General features: G+C 33.5%; 1 protein-coding gene across 2 annotated transcripts in view; it reads left to right on the top strand.

The window, feature by feature from the left end:
- The first annotated feature begins 1,144 nt into the window (after nucleotides 1-1,144).
- XRN1 (5'-3' exoribonuclease 1) overlaps nucleotides 1,145-26,245 on the top strand; it is a 116,722-nt gene continuing 91,621 nt past the window's right edge. For both annotated transcript variants that reach the window (XM_036219716.1, XM_036219717.1), the window contains exons 1-10: nucleotides 1,145-1,338; nucleotides 10,862-11,094; nucleotides 18,305-18,402; nucleotides 19,590-19,699; nucleotides 19,800-19,910; nucleotides 21,091-21,173; nucleotides 23,456-23,543; nucleotides 23,628-23,796; nucleotides 24,529-24,596; nucleotides 24,921-25,058. In XM_036219716.1, the coding sequence (XP_036075609.1) occupies nucleotides 1,264-1,338; nucleotides 10,862-11,094; nucleotides 18,305-18,402; nucleotides 19,590-19,699; nucleotides 19,800-19,910; nucleotides 21,091-21,173; nucleotides 23,456-23,543; nucleotides 23,628-23,796; nucleotides 24,529-24,596; nucleotides 24,921-25,058 (1,173 nt within the window). In that variant the 5' untranslated portion in view covers nucleotides 1,145-1,263. The remainder of the gene's footprint in view (nucleotides 1,339-10,861; nucleotides 11,095-18,304; nucleotides 18,403-19,589; nucleotides 19,700-19,799; nucleotides 19,911-21,090; nucleotides 21,174-23,455; nucleotides 23,544-23,627; nucleotides 23,797-24,528; nucleotides 24,597-24,920; nucleotides 25,059-26,245) is intronic.

Raw genomic sequence — 26,245 nt, 5'->3', positions numbered from 1 at the left:
CCAGAGATGGATCATATGTTCTTATACTTTAAAAATATGTATGTGCAAGAAACAAGCCAGCTTAATTCATTTTACAACTTTTATTTATTTTTAAGTACTTGCTAGCATAAGGATTCATTTGAAGAACAAAAAAATTATACTAAATAAATTCTGTGGACAAAGCACTGTGCTAGATTTGTACACAGAGCTTAGGTCCCCTGCCCTCTAGGAACTGATAGTCTAGAAAACAGAGAGAAACATAAATAGCACATCATCCAGTTCACTTAATAAAACTTTTTTTTTTGTATGGAAATATAAGGAATAAACCATAAGCCAAGAAGCATAATTGTGAAAACTATATAAACATTCTGTAATTTTAAAGATGCTGAAAATGTACCAGAATGCAGAATCCAGTGGTCTTGGAAGACAGCAATACTTGAAATTTCATGAGATTTTAAAATATAAAAAAAATTTAATGTGGTTAAATTTTTATTTTCCTGCAGAAAACTTAATTCATAATAATTACAAAGCAATGAGGTTATTACATTCAAATAAATGGAAGACCTTTTATAACGTGATTTTACTTAAGTTCACTCCAGAGAATTCTTTTTTGCACGGTTGAAAGCGATGGGGAAAACACCAGAAGCCAAGAGTTATTAATGTGAAAACTGAACCATTTCCTATCGAATGCCTAATACTATGAGTTAAGGAGGGAGCTGGTTGGGCCGGGTGGAGGGAGTTAGGAAACTTTCTTCAACACGATGCTGTAGGTATATATCCCTCAAAGAGAAAATAAAAAACAAAAAACAACAACAACAACAAAAAACTTCCCCTCACCAAACAAAACTAAACCAAATAAATCACCAGAACTTTACAAGTCCGTGTTGGAAAATGCTGAGATGAGCATCCCAGGAGACTAAAAACGACCACGGTAAAAATCAGTGTTCGGTACTCTTCCAGCATCTGAAGAACTTTTCATATCACTTGCAAATCAACTTATGGTCTATGAACTGGCATTTTCAGAACTAACCTTAATGCACATACCAAACGCCTCGGGGCTCTTAAATGTAACCAGCGAGCACAGCGGCAGTCACAGTCAGAGTTAGAGCCCCGCCGCGTGGCTGCTGCTGGAATCCGGCCGCTCTAGGCCTAGCGAGCGCTCTCTATGGTCGGGCGGGAGGTGTGTTGTCATCGGCGGAGCGACGGCCGGAGGCGGCGGCGTAGGCCCCGGCGGGGCGTTTGGTTTCGGTTTGGCCCTGAGTGGAGTTAGTATTGACAGTCGAAATGGGAGTCCCCAAGTTTTACCGATGGATCTCGGAGCGATATCCGTGCCTCAGCGAAGTGGTGAAAGAGCATCAGGTGGGTGAGCGAGGGGGCAGCGGCTCAGAAGGCCGAGGACCCAGGATGGAGAGGGCCGCGGAGTCCTGGGACTGGGGCTCTCCAGCTTCCTCTTTCTGCTCGTCGTCTGCGGGATGAGTGGGAAAGGAGGGAAGCAGAAAGTTTGAGGACACCGGCTGATCTGAATATGACGATCTGAATGGGGGCGAAGACAGGTCGCGTTTCTGCTGGCAGAGCCGCGGTGATCGCAGCAGTTCTGACAGCTCCCTGCCAGAGTAGGGCCTTCCGCGATTCCGAAATTAAGCCCTGCAGTGGTACGCTTTAGTGAGTTCTTTCCTTTCCTCCCCCGTGAGCTGTAGGTTGCATTCTCCCTTATAGAGCCGGAGTGGAAGTCCTCCCAACTCCGCCCAAAGCCACAGACCCTTGTAGAAACAATTACTCCCGCCTCCGCAGTCCAGTACCCTTATTTACTTATCGAGAACTGCACCCCTTCCCAACGCCTAGACTTTTTGACGTGACTTATGGGTCGTATTTATGAAACCTTTTGTTATTCTTTCCTGTTATCCCAAACACCGTACCAATCCCCCATTCTAAAAGAAGCAAAAATACACTTGGGCAGGGAGTGTATTATTTTAAGGGGGGGGGAGGGGAGAGAGAGAGAGACAGAGAGAGAGAGAGAGAGAGAGAGAGAGAGAGAGAGTGTGTGTGTGTGTGTGTGTGTGTGTGTCAGAGACAGATTGTAAGAGCACTAACACTGATAATAACAATATTTTATATAATGACTAAGGACCCCAGGGCGACATGTAGATTCCAAAAATGTAGTTTATATATTGGAACTGTGGAAGTGGAAAGAGAATAGAAAAACGGTTACCTAGACTGCTAGACTTTGGGTTATGCATGTTTGTCACATTTAGTTACTTTAGTAGATTTCTTGTTCATTTTATATTTTACAGGGAAAAAAATCAGTTTTGAAATGTTTATATTTAAATTGATTGTGATGGATAGCATTATATTCATAGAGGGGAGTATTAATCTAGCGAACACCATCGTGCTGTCTGTTAAATTATGGTTTAATCTTTTTTAGAAAATACATAAGCACGAAGGTAGGGTTAAATTTCCAGAAACGGTTCTTTGTTGTTGGATCACAATCAGACTTGGTATATGAAGAAAAGCTTACAAAAAATTCTAAAATGGTATTTATTTGAAACATGGGTTGAGTTAGATTTAGGAAGATATTTCTTTCCAGAGAAGAGGGTTCAAAAAAGGTTACTAGTACATTTCAGAAATGGAGACAACTAACTTTGACTTCCTGGTCCTTCATTCTATGAGTCATTCACTTTATCTCTCAAGTGAAAAAAAATGTGATTGTTAGTCAAGCTGACTTAATAATACATAATTTGTTCAATAATATTTTACTCTGTACTCTTTGGCACAGAGTTTGTATTGGTGAAACTATCTCTGATTCTCTCCATCTTGAGGATTTGTTATTAAAGAACAAAAATAATCTTTGCAAGGCAGTTTTATGATATGAGCACTAAGACTAGGTTAAACTTGGTTCATCAAAAGTGATATGTTTTAAAAAATGTTTGATTCTGGTAGTTAACAACAATAAAAAGCAAATGCTATAAGGCATTACCTTGCCGCTCTCTCAAGCAGTACTTAAAAGATGGTAATGCCTAAGTCACAGTGATTCAAAAGTAAGTCCTGGGACAAAGGAGTTGGGAAGAGGTTTGGAGGAAAATTGAGTTCTGGAACGATGGTGGTGGTGGTGGTAGTGGTGATAGAAGCATAGTCTAAGGTCTCTGAATCCTTACATGAAAACATTAAGAGCAATTAGATAGCAAAATGTAAAGCCCATAGGATGATTATAATAAAACCACATAGAAGGGTATCCCCATGAACCCCAAAATAGAAGAAAGTAAGGACAAATTACTAATAGCACATAGACCCAGTCAGTATTGGCATCTCTGCAAGATATAGAAGAACTCCAGAATATTCATTAAAAGAGTAGGCGGGCCAATTAGATAGCAGTAGCTGTAATTGAGGGATTTTAAAGAGTAGGAGTAGTCTACATCCTATGAACTCTCAAAACTGACTTGCCAAGGCACTATTCTAAGGCAGAGCCTACCCTAAGGAGAAACTGCTGGGAGTGAAATAAAATTTTATCAGAAAAGGGACAATAGAGATAAGAGGAGAAGAAGGCCCAGAACGGGAAGAGTTAAAGAGAGTCAAGAAATCTTAGAAAACTACCAACCAACCAAACCACCAAATTTTTAAACACTATACCAAAACAGCAAAGGAGGGAGCTCTGTGAAGGAAAAGCTTTCTTGAACCTTCTTTATTCTAAAAGTTCAGGAAAATTAAATTTACATAAAAGTAAACAAAATTATCAAAGCCAAATAGCATACAATTATTATAGGGAAAAAAAGGGACCAAAATAAAAGCTCGCAATAAAAATGTGCACACAAAACAGACAAAACCTACAACCTACTATTTCAAAATAAGCTAAAAGGCACTAAGAAAATGACAAAAGACTTGAAAGAACAACATATATCAATTATGAAAATTCAGGTGGAAAGAAGAGGAAATTTAAAAAGATAAAGTTTCAAAAGAAAATAATAAGATAGGCAAAGAAGACAAATAATAGTGGTTTTTGAAAAAGGAAATCAAAACAACATAAATACAAAAACTCTAATTAAAAACTTTCCTGAAATTAAAATAAATATTTGAAACTGCATGTCAAAAGAATATTACCATGTGCCTAAGAATATTGATTCAGATGACCAAACACAAAGAATTAGGAAAGTTACTGGACTTTAAAGAAAACAACAAAAAAAAAGCTTTTGTTATTTAGAAGGAACATGTGACTTACAAGAAAAAGAAAATTGGGTTTCTGTCACAAGTTTTGACACCAGTGCTTTATGCCAGAAAAAAATGGAATAACAAAATACTCAACTCACTGACTTTTGAATATAAAGGATAAGTCGATAAACTGCTATCAGTTTATAAGAATTCAGGAAATATTGTTCCTTTGAGCACTTCCTTGAGGAGTCTACTAGAGAATGAGCTTCAGGCAAAATGATGAGAGAGACATCAACATAAGGACTAGTGGTGAACATTAAATATAGTTACCTGTAGAAAGAAACAAAAGTTAAGAGAGTAAGTTTAGTATATAATAGCTATATGCTCTGACAGTGTATAGATAGCAGAATATAAAATGGAAATGGGAACAATGGGGAAAGCTTACGCAAAAATATTTTTTATGTTACTAATACTCTATTGGTGGTAATATTAATATTGTTTTTCTGGAATCCATGTCTGTGATATGAACAATGCCTAATACAGGGTATTTCAATTTTATCATCTCATATCCTTGAAAACCAAGATTCTGGGTATGTAAAAGAGTAGTTACAGATGTAAAGGAGAAAATGTTAAGTAAAAGCTCTATAGTCTTGAATTCGAATTGGAAGTATCAATATGAATTTATGAGATGCACGCATACATACACACACGCATGTGTGTAAATTTTCTAGCTCTGTCCATGAAACAGGACTGGGAACAATGATCAATCCAGTAGCAAAATTTAGTGCCTAGGTTATCATCTTGAAATATCCTTACTCAGGATTTCTTGGAGAAATGACAGATTCCAGGTCCATCAGGAGGTATTCTATCTGAGTCTGGAAACTTTTATCATACTTTATAGCAAGGAAGCTACTAAAGACTACTAGGAACATGTCAAAGGATTTGAAGAGACATCTAGAAAAGGCTGGCAATGGCCTCAAGTGGAATAATTTGAGCCTCAATAATAACAATCTAGTGGATTAAAATCCATCAAATATGCTTAAGTCCTTGAGTTCATAATGGTACTTAAAAAAAAAGTGTGGGGAGTACCCTTCCAAAGGTGATAGGGACTTGGTAACCAAATGGTAAAGTCGTCTCTTTATAAAAGTATTAGACAACTAATAAAAAAAGAAATGATAGAATATCATCATTTTGCAACCTCAAATGAATTAATGGAAATAGGCATTAAGCATCAATGGATGCTAATATTAGAAAAAAGAAAGAAAGAAGGTGAGGTAACCAAATAGAGCTTAACTCTATAGCTGTTTCAGAGAATTCTTGACATGGATAATGTATACAAAACTTATATTTGTGTTTGAATATGTCTACCTAGGACTGTTTTCAATACCTAGTTCAATCGAGTGGTCCGGAAATTTGATGGAAGTATATTATGACTATATAAAATTAGTTATTTCAAAAACCTGCACCGAATATAAAGTTTATGTACTATGGGATTGAGGAATACAGAGATAAACAATAGTATTTTATGCAAGTGTTATATTATTGTAAGTATATTTCCTGTTCAGTGAAGGGCTGTGAGTGAGGAAGGAGTTAACTAATAATAATAACACAAAATAAAGCAAAACAAACAAAACCTCCTTTAAAAGAAGGGCACTTTCCTTGAAGTTGAGGACAATAGACTAGACCAATTATAATCGAAATTATAAAGTACACAAAAACAAAATCCAGGAGAAAGTTGCACATCTACTGTATGCTTAAGCAATGTCCTAAATATGGGGAGTTGCTGGGGAAGAAGAAAAAAACCTCTGACCTGTAACTTTTATGATTCTAATTGACTGCACTTATAAACTCTTAGAACATATACAGTTCTTTCTGTGATTATAATTCAAAACAGTACTATTTATTACAGTAGCTAAGACTTGTTAAGCACTTGCCATGTACTCGACAGTGTGTTGTTGCGATCTATATACATTCACTTATTTAATCATAATATTCCTAGAATTATCTCCCTTTTGTAGCTGAGTCATAAAAAAATTGAATTATTCACCCACAGTTCTTTACTACATAGCTTAGTAAAGTAAATGTTGAAGCTAAATTTGAAACCAAGTAGAGTTGCTGTAGGGTAGTGTTTTTTATCTTTCTTTCATTATTGCCCCTTCCAGGTGGCTCTTTAGACTTTTTTTTTTTTTTTTAAACTTAATCACGCCCCCCCCACACACACACATGGAAATTAATACTACAGCTATACTATCTCTCTGTTTGTATACTGTGACACTTCGTTATGTCCCCGCCCCCCAAATTTTGGCCCCTCAGGAGCCATATTGTTCTTGTTGATAACATATACTCTAAAGTATACATTAACATTTAAATTGTGTTAAAATATACATAACATAAAATTTGCTATCTTAACCATTTTAAGTGTATAGTTAAGTAGCGATAAGTGCATTCACATTGTTGTGCTAGAGCCTGCAGTTTTAAAACCAATCTTCTATGCATTTTGCTAAAAATTACTTCTTAACTATGGAAACCTAAATTTTCAAATTGTAGGGAACACAAGCTGACATTTCTATTTCCAAGTGTTTGCTCTGGTGTAGGGAGCTTATCTGTCCTATCCTTTACTGTGTTTGCTGTACTACTGCCTTTACTATATTTCCCAGCCCCTAGCACAGTGTGTGGGACATAATAGGTCTTAAGTAAATATGTATTGAGTGAATGAATTGATTAACTATAGCATATTATAGTCTATAAAATACATAGTATATAAAATATTATATATTAAATAGTTTATTAAAACATATAGTACATTAGTATGTTTTAAAACATGGAATATTAAAAATGAAACAACAAAACTTTGGGATTGTTTAAGGTAATAGTATTAAAGAATGAGAAAAATAACAGCTCCACCACTCAAATAGATATTGTCTTTATGTAAAAGGCATTTTGCAACAACACTAAGTAGGATACAAAGTTATACTAAAAAAAAAAAAACTAGTGTTTTGAGAAAATTAGATACTAAGTGTTAATACTTACCTACATTTTAAAGCAGTGTGAATGTGTATTCCAAGTGAGTAGTATAGACTACATGTGCTATCACATTCAATAAAGGGAAAGCTTTGTTTGTTAATTTATTCATTAAATATTTTTGGTTTGCTGTATTGTGTCAGGCAGTATGCCAAGAGTTCTGAATATGACCAGATCAGACACCTTGCTTTGAGGAACTCAGTTCAGCAGAAAAGGACAGATATTACACTTAAGCATTCAACATAAATGTATAGAACACCTAATGTGTGCCTGGCATTCTTGTATTTATTGGGAACACACAAATAAAATATGACATAAAGAAAGGAGCATCATTTCCCCTTAGGTGAGGAAGGGAAAGCTTCCAGACAAAGATTACCTGAGCTGGATCTTGAAAGCTGAGTCAGAATCTATAAGGTCAGTGAAGGGAGGAGCAAGAAGGGAAGAAAGGCATTTTTGGAAGTAGGAACATCATCTGTAAAGTCACAGAGGTTTGAAACAGTCCAACACATTTAGGGCTCTCTAAGTAATTTTCTGTAGTTAGCTTGTAGGATATATGTGGAAACAGAACAATATGGGATTGGTGGGAAATATAGCAGCCAAACCATACAGAAACTTTTATGGTATCAAGAACTTGTAATGTCGTATGGGTTTAGGTAAGAAAGCAATATGATCAAATTATGTTTTAGAAAACTGGCTAACCTGTGTTGAGGTTAGCCAGTAGGAAGCAGTCCAGTAGGAAAACTAAGGCACTCAGGATGAAGGAAGATGAGATTTCCTGAAACAATGGCAATGGATAGGAGGGTAAGGTTCTAGAAACATTTTGGATGTTAAGTTTAAAAAAAAAAACCTCAGTGACTAATTAGATATGGGGTTGAGAGAGGAGGAAATATGAGATAACTTTGCAGTTTCTATTATTACAATTTCTAGTTATTGCAGATGCGATAATTCAGAATTGCTTATTTGTGAAGGAACAAGATTCCTACTGTGTGTTCTCATTTTCTTTACTGCATTGGCCAATGATTACATAATCATTCCATATCTTTCTTAACTAATCTGAAATCTAAGATAATTTTTTAAATTTCTTTTCTAAAAGGAAAAATATAGTTTTTTTTTCAGGTTATGAAGGTAATATGTGTTCATTGTATAAAAAGACATATAATACAGAAAGATATAAAAACTGTTATATAGTCTAGAGGAAAGTAGAAAGCAACTGAAATTCTATCATCTAGGGTCAACTACCAGTAACATCTTGTTTTTATGTACTCCTAACTTCTCTATGTAGATAGACATGTAGCTAAATATTTTCTACAAACGGGATAATAATAGACCTGCTATTTTATAACCTACTTTTGTTACTTTATCATATATATTATACACATTATCCCTTATATGAATATATCATAATTTGTAATTGTGGAGTATTCCATTGTATGGATGTACCGTGATCAATTTTCTATTATTAGGCATTCTGATGGTTTTCTTTTTTTATCTTTTCTGAGTAATAACAACCATGAATATTTACTTAATCTTTGAGCACTTATATGATTATTTTCCAGGATAAGTTTCCAGTAGTAGAAATCCTGGGTCAGAGATGTGCACACTTCAAATTTTGATATATACTTTCATGTTAGTTATACCAATTTATTATTCCTATTCCAGACTACTGGATGTAAATGTCTCCTCTTTTTCTTTTCTAGCGCTGTGATTTTCCTCTTCTGTAAAATGGGGAATCTAAATACTTTTAAGGTTGTTTAAATTAAGTAAGAGGATGAATATAAATGTCTATTTAGCCCAATGTTTGGTACCTAATAAGTGCTTGAAAAGTGGCAGCTATTGCTTTTAGTAACATAAAATATGCATTTCCCTCATGGGTAACATCTGTCTTTGTAATCTTTACTAACATAATGGGAAAAATGATGTGTCATTTTAATTTGAAATTTTAGGATGTTGAACATTTTTTTATATGTTTATTAGACTTCTGTGTGTCTTCTTTTCTCGAATTACTTTGTATTTTCCATGCTTTCTTTTATGTTTTGCTCTTTTTTCCTTACATGTGAAGAATTTTGTTTATTAAGAATATTGACTTTGTCCTAATTTTTGCAAGCATTTCCTTGCATTTTGTCATATTCAGTTGAACTTGTTTGTGGCACTTTTTTTTAACCCTATATAGATTTTTAAAAATACATTTTTAGATAGCCAACTCCATTTATTTGGTTTATGATTTCTGGCTTTCCCCACCTTAATATTACCAAATATTTGTATATAATTTTTTGCTTACATTTCTTACATTAAAATTTCAAATCATTCTGGACTGTATCTTGTTATAAAATGAGATAGCTTTGTTTTGTCTCCAAATAGGTGCTTCATTCCTTTCTTTTACTGATTTGAAATGCCTCTTATCTACTAAATTTCTGCATACACTTAGATTACTTCTAAACTATTTGGTTCAAACTGTTTTATAATTTTAAATATGATATAGGGCAGATTTTCCTTCATTACTCTTTTTAATATTCATTGTACGTTTATTCTCCTAGGGAAACTTCGTAATCATTTTATAAAGTACCTCCACATTTAGATTTTGATTGAAGTTTTTAGATTTCTTGGAATAAATAGTAAATCTCGAATGTACTTTTAAAATCTCAGGGTCACAGTTTTCATTTCAGTTTAGTCTTTTATTCAATAAAAGCATCTAAATTTTTTGTGTGGTACTTCATACAAATGAGTATTTTATAAAAACGTTTTTATAGTGTTGGTTGCTTCAAAAGCAAAACTTTTCACCCCCAAAATCAAAGACATGCCATTTTCTTAATAATAGGAAGATATATTGTTACCTGTATGTACATATGGTAAAACTTGAATAATTGTTTCAGAGATGGTTTTCATTAAGTTTATACATTATGTTTTTATGTTTAAAAATTCAAAATATTTTAATTAGTATGTAAGGCAGACTACTCAAATTCTTTAATTACACTAGATACTGTAACTATTAAGTTGTGTCCATTTCAGTTTCTCGTTAATGTGTATTTGTTTTAGTAGTGTTTCTCTTACTTGCTCACAAACATTTAAACAGAGGAAAAATAAATTACACCTAGAGCCGCTAAGGTATTTTTATAAAAGTAGACACTTGTAGTTAAAGTTTAGAAATAATTTAATTTATATATCAAAAATAAACAGTTTTCAAAGTTTCATAAATTACTTGTCATAATCTAAGCTTTTAAAATTAATGTAACTAAATTAGACTCTCTTTCCATGAAACCAAGTATACAGCAAGGCTTTAAATTATTTGTAAAACTTTTTAATGACCATGTACTAACAGCCTTTTGAAATGGCATTGTGTTACCCATTTATAGAGGAAATGGAGGCTTTGAGAGTTATTGTCAAATAGTAGGAAGAAAGGAAACTAATATTTTGAGTACCAAATGAACCAAGCACTGATTTAGTGTTCTCTCAGTTTCTTACTTTAAATAAGTAGATAATTTTCTGACGGAAAATTTGATCAATCTATTGGTACATTCTGTAACCACATGATACATCTCTGTCTTACCAGCTGTTTCTGTTTTTTTTTCTTTACTTCCTTTATTCAACGGTGACTGTTCACTCAGTTTTTACATAATAAGAATGCCCTGATAACCTGCTTTTTATCATGTGCTTTGCCCAGCTGCTTAAATATCCATGGTTGGTTATATTATAATGATCTTGGTCTTTGTTGTTTGATTTATAGATTCCTGAATTTGACAACTTGTACCTGGATATGAATGGAATTATACATCAGTGTTCCCATCCTAATGATGATGATGTTCACTTCAGAATTTCAGATGATAAAATCTTTACTGATATTTTTCACTACTTGGAGGTATTGTTTCGCATTATTAAACCTAGGAAGGTGTTCTTTATGGCTGTTGATGGTGTGGCTCCTCGAGCAAAAATGAACCAGCAGCGTGGAAGGCGGTTTAGGTAAAACCTCTATGGTTTATTTTAGAATATTATTTAGATTAATAAAATATATTATTTTAACAATAGCTGACAACACAATGCATTGTCTATTCATGTTTCTTTTCTGCTTAAATTCCCCCAGAAAAGGAAATATCTCATAATGTCACATTTTACCAATCAAGTAAACAAATTAGTCATTCAAGTGAAGTGTTATTTCTCAAAGCAAATGTTGGGTTATATAAAATTACTCTTTTCTTTGTCACAAATTTTTCAAACATCTCCTTGGATAATTTGAAAATAGTAGTGATAAACTCCTATAGGTAATCTGCCCTGAGCTAGGAAACTGCAGAGTAAACTGAGAGATTGTTCTATTGAGAACATCATTAACATTTAATTCGACAAACATTTGTTGAATACCCAGACTCTGGGCTGGATACTGACTCTGACTGAGCATGGATCCAGGGCAGGTGAGACTAGAAGGTGATTGCTAGAGTATGAGAAGAGAGCTGAGTTAGGATACTCGATGTATTGTCAGCTATGCAAGTTGGGTAGTAGTAGAAGTAAAAGGATAAGAAGAGGCTGTACATAAAGGGTTTTAAAGTCAAAATTATGGCCATATGGAATATTTCTGAATAATAATGATGGCATGCTGTGTCCTTGTTTATGAGTAGCAGTGGTAAAGTTAAGAGGGTTGTTAAGGTTAAAGGAAAGAAACCCCAAGTCCATCATGTTTGGTGGGTCATTAGTATAATGAATCCTTTCACCACAGTACCAGGTAAAGTAATGGAAAGGGCACCTGTGTATGAAATGTGGAAATCAAGAAAAATAGGAGGGTAAATTGAAGAAGGCCAGCTGTGAGAATGGGAACCAGATACTCAAAAGTACTGATTTAAATATCAAAAGAGAAAAGATACTGAAGATATTATAACTTCTGTGAAATCCTTAAAGACAAGGACAATCTCTTTCTAAAATTTAGATTCTCAAGTACCACCCAAGACTTGTTTAATCTGAATCTCTAAAAATTTGGGCCGTGGAAACTTTTTTTCAGACTCTGTTGGTATTTGTTAAACTAGTTTTGGGGAGCTACTGGGCTAGAAAATCTAGTGTTGAGAAAGGATTATATAAGCCCATTGTATCAGTCAGTATTCAGTTGTAGGTAATAGAAACCTAGCTATTTTAAGCATAAGGGAACATAATAGAGAGAATTATGTACTATAAAAATTGTAAGAGCCAATAGGGTGGATATCTAGGCGAGCCTGTGTTCAAGAATGACTTCTAGAACACACCGTACAACTGACCTACCAATAGGTGGCGCTGTTCTTACCACATTTAAGAAGATGAGAGGCCCCTGCCAGAACGGGTGGTTCCAGGAACTTATTCCTTTAGCTGTGATGCAGGTATTAACAAACCACCACCTAAACTGTTGGTTTCAAGAATATATCACTTTAGTTAAAATTCAGCAATCAAGAAGTTACCACTCTTGTTAGCTCTAGAGCCCCAGTGCACCTGCTCAGTCTGTATCAGAACAAACAGATGCTTTGTGCCTTGCTTCTCAACACCTACAAAGCTGCTGAGTATTGATGAAACACACACCCCCCCTACAACCCCAGTGCCTCAGCTGTCATGTAGACTTTACATACCTCGACATTCCAAACCTTTTATGGAGGCATCTGACAAAATTTAAGTCATATCAAGAAACCAAGCGACAGGAAAGCCTGAGAGTTAAATTTTTTTTAGCTTTCTAACCTCTCCAATATCAGAAAACACCTAGGAATGGAATGTATATTGGGGGCCAATTCATCATAACCACCACAAACTTTTACTAAATACCATGCTGGCATCGAGTGCCAGTCAGCTTTCTCTTATTCCCCACAGCAACTATTTTCTCCATTCATAATCTTTAATTAGAATCTTTCTATATCTCTTACTCATTTTAAAATTAAAATCTCTTACCCTCTGGCTTTTATCCCCATCATGCTGCTGAAACTTCCTTACAAGATTACAAATAGATTCCTTATGGCTAAATCTAAAGAATAATTCTGTCTTTATATTACTTAATTTGTCTATGGTATTTTAATGTTAACCATTCTTTGTTTCCTGAACCTCCTTTCCTTGGCCTTCATGTAACCACACTCTCTTTGACTATTCCTTTTAACTCTCCTTGTTATCTTCCTCTGCTTTTTCTTAAATACTGATGTTTCTTAAGTTTTTATCCTGGGTCCTGAGTAATCTTATTCAATGACTTTAATTATTGTATCTGTATTGATGACTCCTAAATTTATCTTTCTGGGAGATATCTCTCTCCAGAGCTCCTGTATAGCCAAATCCCTGCTAAATGTCTTCTTTTGGATACCACAAACACATTTCAGGCTTAACATTATCAGAACTGAACTCATCTTTGCCTCAAAACTGCCCCCCTTCTATTTTTCCTACGTCAGTTAATGACAATACCGGCAAATAGCTGCTCAGCCCAAAAGGCCAAGACTAATTTGGGTTTTACCCTCTTTCTCATTTCTCACATCTCAGTCCTATCAGTCTCTTAAATTTGTCTTATCTATTTACTTCTTTTCATCTTTATTGCTACTATCTCTGCAGAGGCCACCATAATCTTTGACCTAGATTAATAGTTTTACCTCGTCCATGTCCTAAACATTCTCTGTATTGTGGCCTCATTAACATTATGGCTGTGTAACATTCTCTCTCCCCACTAGAGTTTCTCTTTTGAAGAAAGAACTTATCATGTGGTAACATGAAATAATCATTCGTTCACTCAAAAAAAGAGGGGGCATGGAGAAAGAAGGAATGGCTTTCACAGGAGAGAGTACAAAATTTCAATCTTAAGAATTTTTGTTATATTGAAGAGGTTGGTAAGATAGAAGGGTTAAATATGAAGAAAAGTTTATCAAAGAAATGGAATTCCACAGGGAACAGTAGGTAGATCTATTAACAAGGCTGTAGAAAATGTACATAAAACAGAGCTTCCTAACTTGTATGCCTGCCATGTGGCATGCTGATGTACACAAATGAGTTAAAAGAGAAACTGGACAATAATTAAGATGCCTATATTCAAACCTAAATTTATCTGACACTAAAACTTTTGTTCTTCCTAGTGAATCCTATTGCTGCAAAACTGATTTTACCAACTGATGCCATTAATGTTATTAAGCTTTTTTTTACATGTTTTTATAAGGAAACCCAGAGATATACATTATAATTTTATTAAAATTTATTTTTATGGTGACATTTGTTAACAAAATCCAGCAAGTTTCAGGTGCACAATTTAACAGTAAGGCATATATGTAGTGCATTGTGTGTTCACCTCCCATAGTTAGATTTCTTTATGTCACCACATATTTGACCCCTTTTACCCCATCTACCTCCCTTCAGCCCCGCTCCGTCCCCTACCCTTCTCTCAGGAACCACTAGTCTTTTGTCCATGCCCATGAGTCTGTTTGTTTGTCCTGTTCATTTGTTGCTTTTAGGTTTATATCCCACATATAAGTGATGGGGTTTTCAACTTTTCTGTCCGGTTTATTTCGTTTGGCATGGTTATCTCAAGGTCCATTCACGTTGTATCAAATGGCAATACGTCTGTTCTTCTTATGGCTCAATAATATTCCCTTGTATATATGTACCACAGTTTCTTTATCCAATCATCTATTGTAAGACACTTCAGTTGCTTCTATGTCCTGGCCACTGTGAATAGTGCTGCTATGAACATTGGTGTGCCAATATCTTTTCAGATATGAGTTTTCAAGTCTTTGGAGTAAATAACCAGGAGAGGGATTGCTGAATCAATTCTTAGTTTTTTGAGGAACCTCCATACTGAGTTTCATAGTAGTTGTACCAATTTGCAGTCCCACCAGCAGTGGGCATCCTCTCCAACATTTGTTACTACTTGTACTGTTGATTATAGCTATTGTAAGGTGTGAGATGGTATCTCATTGTGGTTTTGCTTTGCATTTCCCTAATAGCTAGTGATGCTGAGCATCTTTTCATATGTTTGTTGGCCATTTGTTATGTCTTCTTAAGTGAAGTGTCTGCTCAGGTCCTCTGCCTCTTTTTGATTGGATCATTTTTGTTGTTGTTGTTGTTGTTATTGAATTGTATGAGTAATTTGTATATTTTGGATATGAGGCCCTTATCAGGGGCATTGCTTGCAAATATATTTTCCCATTTGGATGGTTCTCTCTTTGCCTTGTTGATGACTTCTTTTGCTGAGCAGAAGCTTTTTAGTTTGATGTAGTTCCATTCATTTATTTTAGATTTTACTACCCTTCCTTTTGAAGTCAAATTCATAAAATCCTCTTTAAATCCAAGGTCCTTGAATTTAGTTCCTATGTTTTCTTCTATGCATTTTATTGATTCAGGTCCTTAATCCATTTTCAGTTAATTTTGGTGTGTGGTATAGACAACAGTCTAGTGTCATTCTTTTGCAGGTGACTTTCCAGTTTTCCCAGCACCATTTATTAAAGAGGCTCTCTTTTCTCCACGCTATGTTTTTGGCTTCTTTGTCAAAAATTATTTGCCCATATAAATATAGGTTTACTTCTGGACTCTTGATTCTGTTCCACTGGTCCGTGTGTCTGTTTTCCTGCCAATATCATGCTGTTTTGATTACTGTCACTTTTTAGTATAATTTAAAGTCAGACAGAGTGATGCCTCCAGTCTCGTTCTTTTTTCTCAGGATGGCTTTGGCAATTCGGAGTCTTTTCTGCTTCCATACAAATCTGATGATTTTGTGTCCTATTTCTTTAAAAAATGCCAATGGGATTTTGATGGGGGTTGCATTCGATCTGTATAATGCTTCACGTAATAAGGTCGTTTTAACTATGTTAATTCTTCCAAACCAAGAACACAGAGTACCTTTCCATTTCTTTGTATATTCTTCGATTTCTTTTAATAGTGTCTTGTAGTTTTCATTATGTAGGACCTTCACATGTTTTGTTAGATTTATCCCTAAGTATTTTATTCTTTCGTTGCAATTGCAAAAGGAATTATTTTTTCTACTTCTTTTTCTGTCACTTCATTATTAGAGTATAGGAAAGCTATGGATTTTTGAACGTTGATTTTGTATCCAGAGACTTTACTATTATATTTGCTTATTGTTTCTAGTAGTGTTCTTGTGGAGTCTATAGGGTTTTCTGTATATATAGAGAATCATGTCATCTGCAGTTAGTGACACTTTGACTTCTTCATTTCCTATTTGGATGCCTTTTATATCTTTCTTTTGTCTGATTGCACTTGCTAGGACCTCCAATGTTATATTGAATAACAGTGGCAATAGTGGACAGCCTTGCTTTGTTCCTGATCTTAGAGGGAACATTTTTAGTTTTTCACTATTAAGTATAATGTTGGCTGACAGTTTGTCATAGATGGCCTTTATTATGGTAAGGTAGTTTCCTTCTATACCCATATTGTTAAGTGTTTTGATCATAAATGGATGCTGTATCTTGTCTAAGGCTTTTTTTGCATCTATTGATATGATTATATGATTCTTATTTTTTAATTTGTTTTCGTGGTGTATCACATTAATCGATTTGTATATATTGAACCATCCCTGTACCCCTGGGATGAAGCCCACTTGGTCGTGGTCTATAATCTTTTGAATATGTTGTTATATTCGGTTCATTAGTATGTTATTTAGGATTTTTGCATCTGTGTTCATGAGAGATATTGGTCTGTAGTTTTCTTTCTTTTTTTATGTTATCTTTACCAGGTTTTGGTATCAAAGTAATATTGGCCTCAGAGAATGAGTTGGGAAATATTTCCTCCTCTTCGATTTTTTGGAAGAGTTTGAGGAGAATAGGTATGAAATCTTCTTTGAATGTTTAGTAGAATTCACTGGTGAAGCCATCTGGTCCTTTTGGAAGGTTTTTGATGATTATTTTCAATTTCCATACTGCCGATCGGTTTATTTAGATTTTCCAGATCTTCTTGATTCAGTCTTGGAAGGTTGTATTTTTCGAAGTACTGGTCCATTTCTTCTAGGTTATTAAATTTGGTGTTATATACTTTTTCATAGTATTTTTGTAGGATCTTTTTTATTTCTGCATTGTGTGTCATAATTTCTTCTCTTTCACCCCTGATTTTGTTTTGTCCTTTCTCTATTTTCTGTAATGAATCTAGCCAGAGGTTTGTCAATTTTATTAACCTTTTCAAAGAACCAACTCTTTATTTCATTTATTTTTTCTATTTTTTTGTTTGTTTTCAAGTTCATTTATTTCTGCTCTAATTTTGATTATTTCTTTCCTTCTGCTGACTTTAGGCTTTATTTTCTAGTTTTTTAAGATGAAGCATTAGGTTTTTTATTTGGGCTCATTCTTGTTTTTGGAGATAGGCCCGAAATGATATGACCTTTCCTCTTATGACCACTTTTGCTGTGTCCTCAAAGTTTTGATATGTTGTGTTATTATTATCATTCGTTTCTATGTCTCTTGATCTCTCTATTTATTTCTTCTCTGACTCAGTTAATCTTCAGTAGCATGTTATTTAATCTCCATGTTTTTGTTCTTCCCTCTTTATTTTTACACTTGATCTCCAGCTTCAAAGCATTATGATTAGAGAATGTGGTTGGTATGATATTAATCCTCTTATCTTTGTTGAGGCTATCTCTGTCCCAGTATGTGCTCAATCCTTGAAAATGTTTCATATGTACTAGAGAAGAATTTATAAGCAGCTGTTTTGGGGGCAAGGACTTCGTAAATGTCAGTTATATCCAGTTGGTCTAATGTATCCTTTAAGGGGAGAGATCTAGAGACATCTCTCAGTCTGCCATGTTTCTGACTTCACTCTCTAAAATTTTATAATTTTTTTTAACATAATATTCTTAGAGACCATTTTAATAATGTACTTCTTGTTTGATATTATTAAGTGTATATATAATGAACATTTAATGCTATTCTTTTGAACTCGTTTCTAGAATCAATTTGCTGTATACATATGATAAGAAACGATAACTTTATAAGTATTCGTAATGTTGTCAATGTTATACTTTTATAATGTTCTACTTCTATAATTCTTATCTGAAAAAACTCAGTTCTTTAAATAAATAAAAATCCTGAGGCTCATCTTTATCAATTTTGATTATTTCAAAACTTGTATTATGACTTGAACCTTAAGATTGATGAATTAGTATTTTAGTTATAAAAGCATCTAATTAAGTTTACTTTATCTAAAGATCTCTACTGTTTCTTGGAAAGTTAAGATATTTTTTCCCTCAACATTTAAGGTCAGCAAAGGAAGCAGAAGACAAAATAAAAAAGGCGATAGAAAAAGGAGAAACTCTTCCTACAGAGGCCAGATTTGATTCCAACTGTATTACACCAGGTAAATTCCCTGAGGAAAAAAATTAAGAGATTTAACAATGTAAATGTGAATTTTTTTAAATCTGTTTTTTCTCTTCTAGTATCTACTTATTTTTGTCCCTAAGATTCCATTTGCTTTATTTTTCCAATCTTGTTTCCCCATGAGATAGTTTAGTCACCTTGGTCATAAGTGCTCCTATGAAGACCCACTGTAGGGAATTACAGATGTTGATAAGAGCAGCTGTAGACGGAACTCCCCAGATGCACAGAATTCCAGACCTGAAAAAACTTGGAAGACCTGTCCTACTCTCACCATTTATTTGTTTGAAAACCGACTCAGTGAGGCTGTGGCTCACCCAAGTTTATGTAGCTAGCTTGTTGTGTTCAAAATAAGAAACCTATTCTCCTAGTCTAGAGTGCTTACTATTCTATGTCTCAAAGGCAGTTAAGATTTCTGTGACTTTAAGGATAAATGGATTTATCAATATTATGTTTAATTTAATTTTATATGCAACAACATACTCTGTACTTCCTAGAACTTTATCTAACGTCATTATAATTCTTTACTTTGAAAAAAAAATCTTAAAATTTTATTTTTCGGTGAATTCTTTACTAACTCTGATAATTTTCTTTTCCATTAAGTGCCCTAATCACACAGTGCTTGATTTAATAACCAGTTTTATTTTGATTGTGGTTTAAGACTATATTGCCATGACTATTGACCATCTCAACTTTTCATAAACATAATCGGTTTCCAGATTAATAATAATTTTCCAGGTTAACAGTAGCAATAATAATAGTTGGCTTTGTTGTTGTTATTGGCAACCTGATTGAAGGTGCATGCCTTAAAATAAAAACTTTATAATTCAGCAGAGGAAATAGAAGTTTGAGGTTCATTAGATCGTTGAAACTCTGTCCTCGTGTGAAAATATTTGAAGCATAGTCCTGAGGCAGTAGTAACATTTCTTTACTTTTGCTATGTGACATTAACTTCATTTTAGTGTAACCAGTGAAATGAGAAACAGTTGTGATATTTGCTAGTGAAAGGTACAACACTATTGCTTTTCTAGATAAGCAAAAGAGCTTTTGACCTTCGGAAACCTTGCACCTGGCCATTGCATGGACACCCAGATCCAATTCCATGTTGTCACTGGGAACTCGCTCTTTTTATGTGTTTCAGATTAAACTTTTTAAACTTTTTATTTATAGGGACCGAATTCATGGCCAGGTTACATGAACATCTGAAGTATTTTGTAAATATGAAAATTTCTACAGACAAATCCTGGCAAGGTGTTACCATCTACTTCTCAGGCCATGAGGTTATTATTATTATTTTTCTATTTAAAGAGATTTTTTAAATTTATTATTCTGATGCATATTACATTACCACATTAAAAAAACAAAAAACATTGTATTTAGACTCCTGGAGAAGGAGAGCATAAAATCATGGAATTTATCAGATCCGAGAAAGCAAAGCCAGATCATGATCCGAACACCAGACACTGTCTTTATGGTTTAGATGCTGATTTGGTAAGTATGATGTTTGTGGTTATTATGACTTTATGCCATTATAGTTAAATACCTCAGATTCTTAATCATATATAAGAAGCTTTTTGGATGTGGAAAAATATCAGAGACATACTAATGATTGCTACTTCTGCCATTACCAAAACAATTGGAAAATGAGTTCTTTTGCCATATGTTATGATCAACAGGTCTCTATAATCATTCACACCTAACTGACTCTCCTGCTATGAATGATCTGCCACTTTTTACACTCATGCTTAATGTATAACTTTTAATACCACTTGATTTGATAACTCCATGACCCGAATAATTTTACTAGATTTGTTTTAATTTTGTTATGGAAATTTTCAAACATGAAAGTAGAGAAGATAATATAATTAACCTACTTGTGTCCTTTATCCACTTTAAATAATTTTCAACTTTTATCTCTAACCATCTGTTTCCTTTCTTCTTCTCTTGATTCTTGAAGCATATCCCAGATTGTATTATTTAATCTATAAGTATTTCATAATGTTTCTCTAAAGGAGAGGGTTATTTAAAAAAAATAACAACACCATTATTCCACATAACACAAAAATTAACAGTCACTGTTTAATATATAAGTAATTGTTTAGTATTCTTATTTCCCTGATTGCCTCCTTTATTTTGTTTTGTTTAAATCAGTACTAACAACATACGTTGTAATTAGTTGATATATCTCACTAGACTATTTAACTTACTTTGGGGATTAGACTACTAAATGAGTAGATTAACTGAAAATGCCTTTTCCAGCTTTTTCTGAGATTTTACATACTGGAGGTAGCCTGTCCTCCAGAAGAGTTCTACATTCTTCAATCAGAAAAGCTGCTGCCTTTAATTTCTTCTCTGTTTCCTTCATGACAAGTTGAAAGGTGTGAAAATCAAGAGAAAGTTTTCTGGATTTTTTTTGTTGGGGAGGGCAGATGATTATAAAGGTCATATGAGTGTCTAAGGTAAACATTTTTTTTCTTAGAAAAGTGCATTCACTTTACCCCATTAATAACCTCTAAATGGATAATATTTTGATATTTGTATATTTAATGTGCTAATAAATTGTTTCATTTTTCTTAATCACATTCTTTATATGGAAATGATTTTATTTGATTTTATAAACCTGATAATTAAAAAATGAAAATAGAAACACTTTTTAATCATTTTTCATCAGATTATGCTTGGATTAACAAGTCACGAGGCACAGTTCTCGCTTTTAAGAGAAGAAGTTCGATTTGGTGGCAAAAAGACACAAAGGTAAACCACACTGCATATATTTTGGGAGGAAAAAAAGAAATTAAGAGTAGTAATCCCTAAACAGATATAGGATCTGTAAATATTTTCTCTCATTCCGTGGGTTGCCTTTTCACTCTGTTAATAGTGTCATTTGATGCACATAATTTTTAATTGCGATGGTATCCAGTCTATTTTTTTTCTTTTGTTTCCTGTACTTTTAGTGTAATGTTCATGAAATCGCTGACAAATCCAATGTCATAAAACCATTTCCCATTTTATTCTAAGAGTTTTATAGCTTTAGGTCTTATATTTAGATCTTTGATCTGTGTTAATTTTTGTTTATGGTATAAAGTAAGGGTCCAGCTTCATTCTTTGCATGTGGATTTCTGGTTTTCCCACCACTATTTGTTGAAAAAAATTGTTTTTTCTCAATTGAATGGTCTTAGGACTCTGGTTGAAAATCACTTCACCAAATACATGCAAGGGTTTATTTCTGGGCTCTGTAGTCTGTTCCATTGGTCTATATATCTGTCATTATGCAAGTACCACAGTATTTCAATTACTGTAGCTTTATAGTAAGTTTTGAAATCAAAAAGGGTGAGACCTCCAACTGTGTTCTTTTTCAGGATTATTTTGGCTATTTGGAGTCTCCGAAGATTAACAATTTTTAGGATGGATTGTTTTATTTTTGTAAAAATACATTCTTGAGATTTTGAAAGGGATGACATTGAATCTGTAGATCCCTTTGAGTGATATTTATATCTTAATATTAAGTCTTCCAATCCATTAACATGGAATGTCTTTAATTTCTTTCAGCAATATGCTGTATTTTTAGTGTGCAAGTCATCTTTTTTTCTTCTTTTTTTCTTTATTAAAAAAATTTTTAAATATAGTTGCCATGCTATACATTATATCCCCAGGACCTATTTAACTTATAACTGGAATTTGTACCTTTTGACCACCTTCACCCATTTCACCTCCCACCCCCAGCTCTAGGAACCATCAGTCTGTCCTCTGTATCTATGAGTTTGGTTTTTTACCTCTGGTTTTTTTCTTTTGCCTCCTTGGTCAAGTTTATTGCTAAGTGTTTTATTCTTTTGGATGGTATTGTAAATGGAGTTGTTTCTTAATTTCCTTTTGGGATTCTTTGGTGTATAAGATTCTGGTATATAAAAACACAACTGATTTTTGTATGTTGCTCTGCAGCTATGCCGAATTTGATTTTTAGCTCTAGTAGCATTTTTGTGGATTCAGTGGGATTTTATATAGATATATATATAGATAGATAGATAGATAGATAGATAGATAGATAGATAGATAGATAGATGGATGGATGGATAGATAGATAGATAGATAGATATAATAATGCCATCTGTAAATAGAGATAGCTTTACTTCTTTTTTTCCAATTTGGGTGCTTTTTATTTGTTTTCTTGCCTAAGTGTTCCCACTAGGACTTCCAGTATAGTGTTGAATAGCTACAGTGAAAATGGATATCCTTGTCTTGTTCCCACTCTTGGAAAGAAAGCTTTCTCTCTTTCACCATTGAGTATGATGTTAGCTATTTTTTTTTTTTTAATACATTCTCTTTATCTTGTTAAGGTGTTTTCCTCTATTCCTACTTTGAGAAGTATTTTTATCATGAATGGGTGTTAAATTATGACAAATGCTTTTTCTGCTAAATGATCGTGTGGTATTTTTTCCTTTTTATTAATAGGGTATATTACATCAATTTTTTTTCTTATGTTGAACCATCCTTGCATTCCTGGAATAAATCCCACTTGGTCATCATGTATAATCCTTTCAATATGCTATTGTTAGCTTATATTCTTACTTGTAGTTAAAGTTGGAGTATAGACTAAGAGACAGGAAGAATATAGACCCCTATACCATACCAGGGAAAGATAAGAGAAAGAAGTGATAGTGCCCCACCACTGAAGTCTTGGACTATACTCAGTAGATATAAAAGTATGTATTCACTTATCTGTATGCTCTCTGCTGGTGGATATCCTTAAATGGGTCAGATTCTACTGTTTTATTATGTCTATTACATATTATTTATGCTTTCTCTGAGAGTCCTTCCACAGATGTAAACCGATTATTTCAACTTCATGTTATATGTATTACAATTGCAGTTATAGCTTTTATCTTTACATTACCCTGTGGCTTTTATATAAATTACATGCCTTGATTACAAGAATTAATTATCTTCTAATGATAAGTTTTATTTTAAGCTTTGCTATATTTTAAATTTGAACCTTAAAAATATAATTAACTCTGTGTTGATTATCTAACTAATTACAGAGTATGCGCACCAGAAGAAACCACATTTCACCTCCTACACTTGTCTTTAATGAGAGAATATATCGACTATGAATTTTCAGTATTAAAAGTAAGTATTAATGTAGCTGTGGATCGACGATGTATATGCAGATATTTCCATAGGACTTGATTTTTTTTCTCCATTTTACTGTAGAACAAGATCACATTTCAATATGATATTGAAAGGATAATAGATGATTGGATTTTGATGGGATTTCTTGTTGGCAATGATTTTATCCCTCATCTACCTCATTTACATATTAATCATGATGCACTGCCTCTTCTTTATGGAACATATATTACCATCCTGCCAGAACTTGGGGGTAAGAAAAGTTTTATTCATTTTAGGCTACTTTAATTTAGCACTCAACTAACTCTTAAAAGGTCACTCAGTTTATTAGATTATTGCATACACAACTAAAGTAGGAAAAAATTGGTGACTTCTTTTGGTCTAAGGTACCAAGCTCTGAGGTTATAGTTTTCAATAGTTCACAAGTAAAGAAAATGATCAGAATTATGCAGTGTCATTTACTGATACCTAACTAATCTATGCTTTTGTTTAAGAAAATCAATAGAAGTTGTTGGTTTTATTTAGCTCCTTTCATATTTAAGCATAGAGATTCAGTTTCTCTGAATTTAAGATGAGGGAAAGATTTTTCAATTAAAATAAGAAATTAACAAACAGTGGTGATGCTGAATAAAACAACAGAGTAACAGAATATTAGTCCTTTTCAAGGTAACATGAAATGAATGATCCTGAAGGAGTCTCGAACATATTTAATTTAATTAACTGTTACTAAATGTCAAAAATGTGAAAGGATTATTATTATGTGAACCTGGAATTATTTTGCTTCAGTACTTACTTATTGTGTATTATAGTAATATCAAGTTCAAAGAAATTAGGGCCAGTTATGTAGCCCAACATTAAGTGTTTTTTTTTTTTTTGATTAGTAGAAGGTCAACATTCAACATTTTATTAAAAGAATTTTGTAGACTCGTTTAGAATAAATAATCTCAGCTCTCAGTACAAATTTAGATTTTTTTTTTCCTTTTAGGTTATATTAATGAAAGTGGCCACCTCAACTTACCTCGTTTTGAGAAATATCTTGTGAAATTATCAGATGTAAGTAACCTGAAGTTTTTGTTTTACTATCCCAGAGTAGCTATAAATGGTTAGTAACCAATCACATAATATCAGAAGAAAAAAATTGTTTAATTCTGATGCTGTTGGTCATTCTGTATAAATAATTTCACCTAAATTATTTTTTTATTATTAGTTTTTTATTTTTAATTTTCAGAGTAGCAGATGAGGTCCCCATGTACATAAAAAAGTACCATCCTCTGATTTTCTGTGCCCTGGAAGCAGTCTCTGTTGTAAAAAGGTTTGGGTTGTATTCTTTAGACATACTTAAATTATTTCTAAATGAATTTAAATATTTCTGTACAGTTTGATCGGGAGCACTTCAGTGAAGTTTTTGTGGACCTTAAGTGGTTTGAAAGCAAAGTTGGTAATAAGTACCTCAATGAAGCAGCAGGTGTTGCAGCAGAAGAAGCCAAGAACTACAAGGAAAAGAAAAAATCAAAGGTGTCCATTTTTTTAGGTGTCCTTTCATTTTTTTAGCTGTAAAGGTAAAACTGATACTTCTGGTTTCTTACATTCTTATGATTTGGGGGTGGCCTCATTTCATTTTCATTTCTTCTTCTTTATGAACATTTAAAATTTTGTTTTGGTTTCTTTTTCTATTAGATCCTATCATTTAAATCTGTTTTTAAAAATCAGTTTCTTATTTTTACCCTTGAAGAAGAAAATTGTGTTTTCTTTGCTCTTGTGTTCTCTTAATAGGTGTAGAAAACATTTCTAAATATAAGAGCCCAGAAAATTAGTTATCTTTTTTTAAAATGTGGATATTTATAGCATTTATTGTTATTAACTAGATCAGTGATTTTTCTCTGAAATAATTTGTATGTAAAATCATGCATATGTATTGCAGCAATAGGCCAGGTTAAGAGTTGATTAATAGCACAATATCTGGTAAATGTTAGGTGCTCAATAAATGAATAAAAGAATTAGTTATAATGTGCTAGTACCCTGCAAAACATCTCTAATAAGCTCTTACGGAATGTCTGAAAATGTGTTAGCTTGTAAAGTAAACCTCTTCTGGAATTTTCTTCAGCTTATCTATAATTATTGGATTCTGATAAAATTGGTGAGTTTCTTGTACTTTCCTTTCTGTGCTGGTTCTATTTAGGACTTTTGCTCTAGGAAGGGCAACTATCTTGATTTTTCTCTAGTAACTTGTGGGGAACCCATACTCACAAAGCTTACATGTCAGTAATCCCTGGCTCTGCCCATCTCATCTCAATCTTTAAGCTCCACAAATCTTTCAGGCATATGGAGTTAACATTAGAGACACTGATAAAATGAGAGGAGCTGGTGGAACAACCCAGGTGTGGGAAGTTGGCAGAGGCCCTAGTTTGGATAAAGAAAAGGAAATAATGGGACGGAGTAGAAAGAACCAATGAGAGAATGAGAGTAACTGGCAATAGACAGTCAGAAAATAGAGGAGAGAAAAGACGATATCACAAGGGAGGAAGAATAGATGGACAGGATAGAAAGGATGTGCTAAGATGGAAGAACTATAGAAATGCAAATGAGTTGCATGGAAGAAAAATTTAGTAGTGGAGGGTAGATAATGGAGTCATAAAAATATGGAATCCAGAGATACAGATAATAGGTAATTGTAATTATTGTATTCCATCATAACAAATACA

Source organism: Rousettus aegyptiacus, unplaced genomic scaffold (assembly GCF_014176215.1).
Source record: "Rousettus aegyptiacus isolate mRouAeg1 unplaced genomic scaffold, mRouAeg1.p scaffold_m13_p_4, whole genome shotgun sequence".
Taxonomy (NCBI): Eukaryota; Metazoa; Chordata; class Mammalia; order Chiroptera; family Pteropodidae; genus Rousettus; species Rousettus aegyptiacus.
This window is presented reverse-complemented; position numbering and strand designations above follow the sequence as displayed.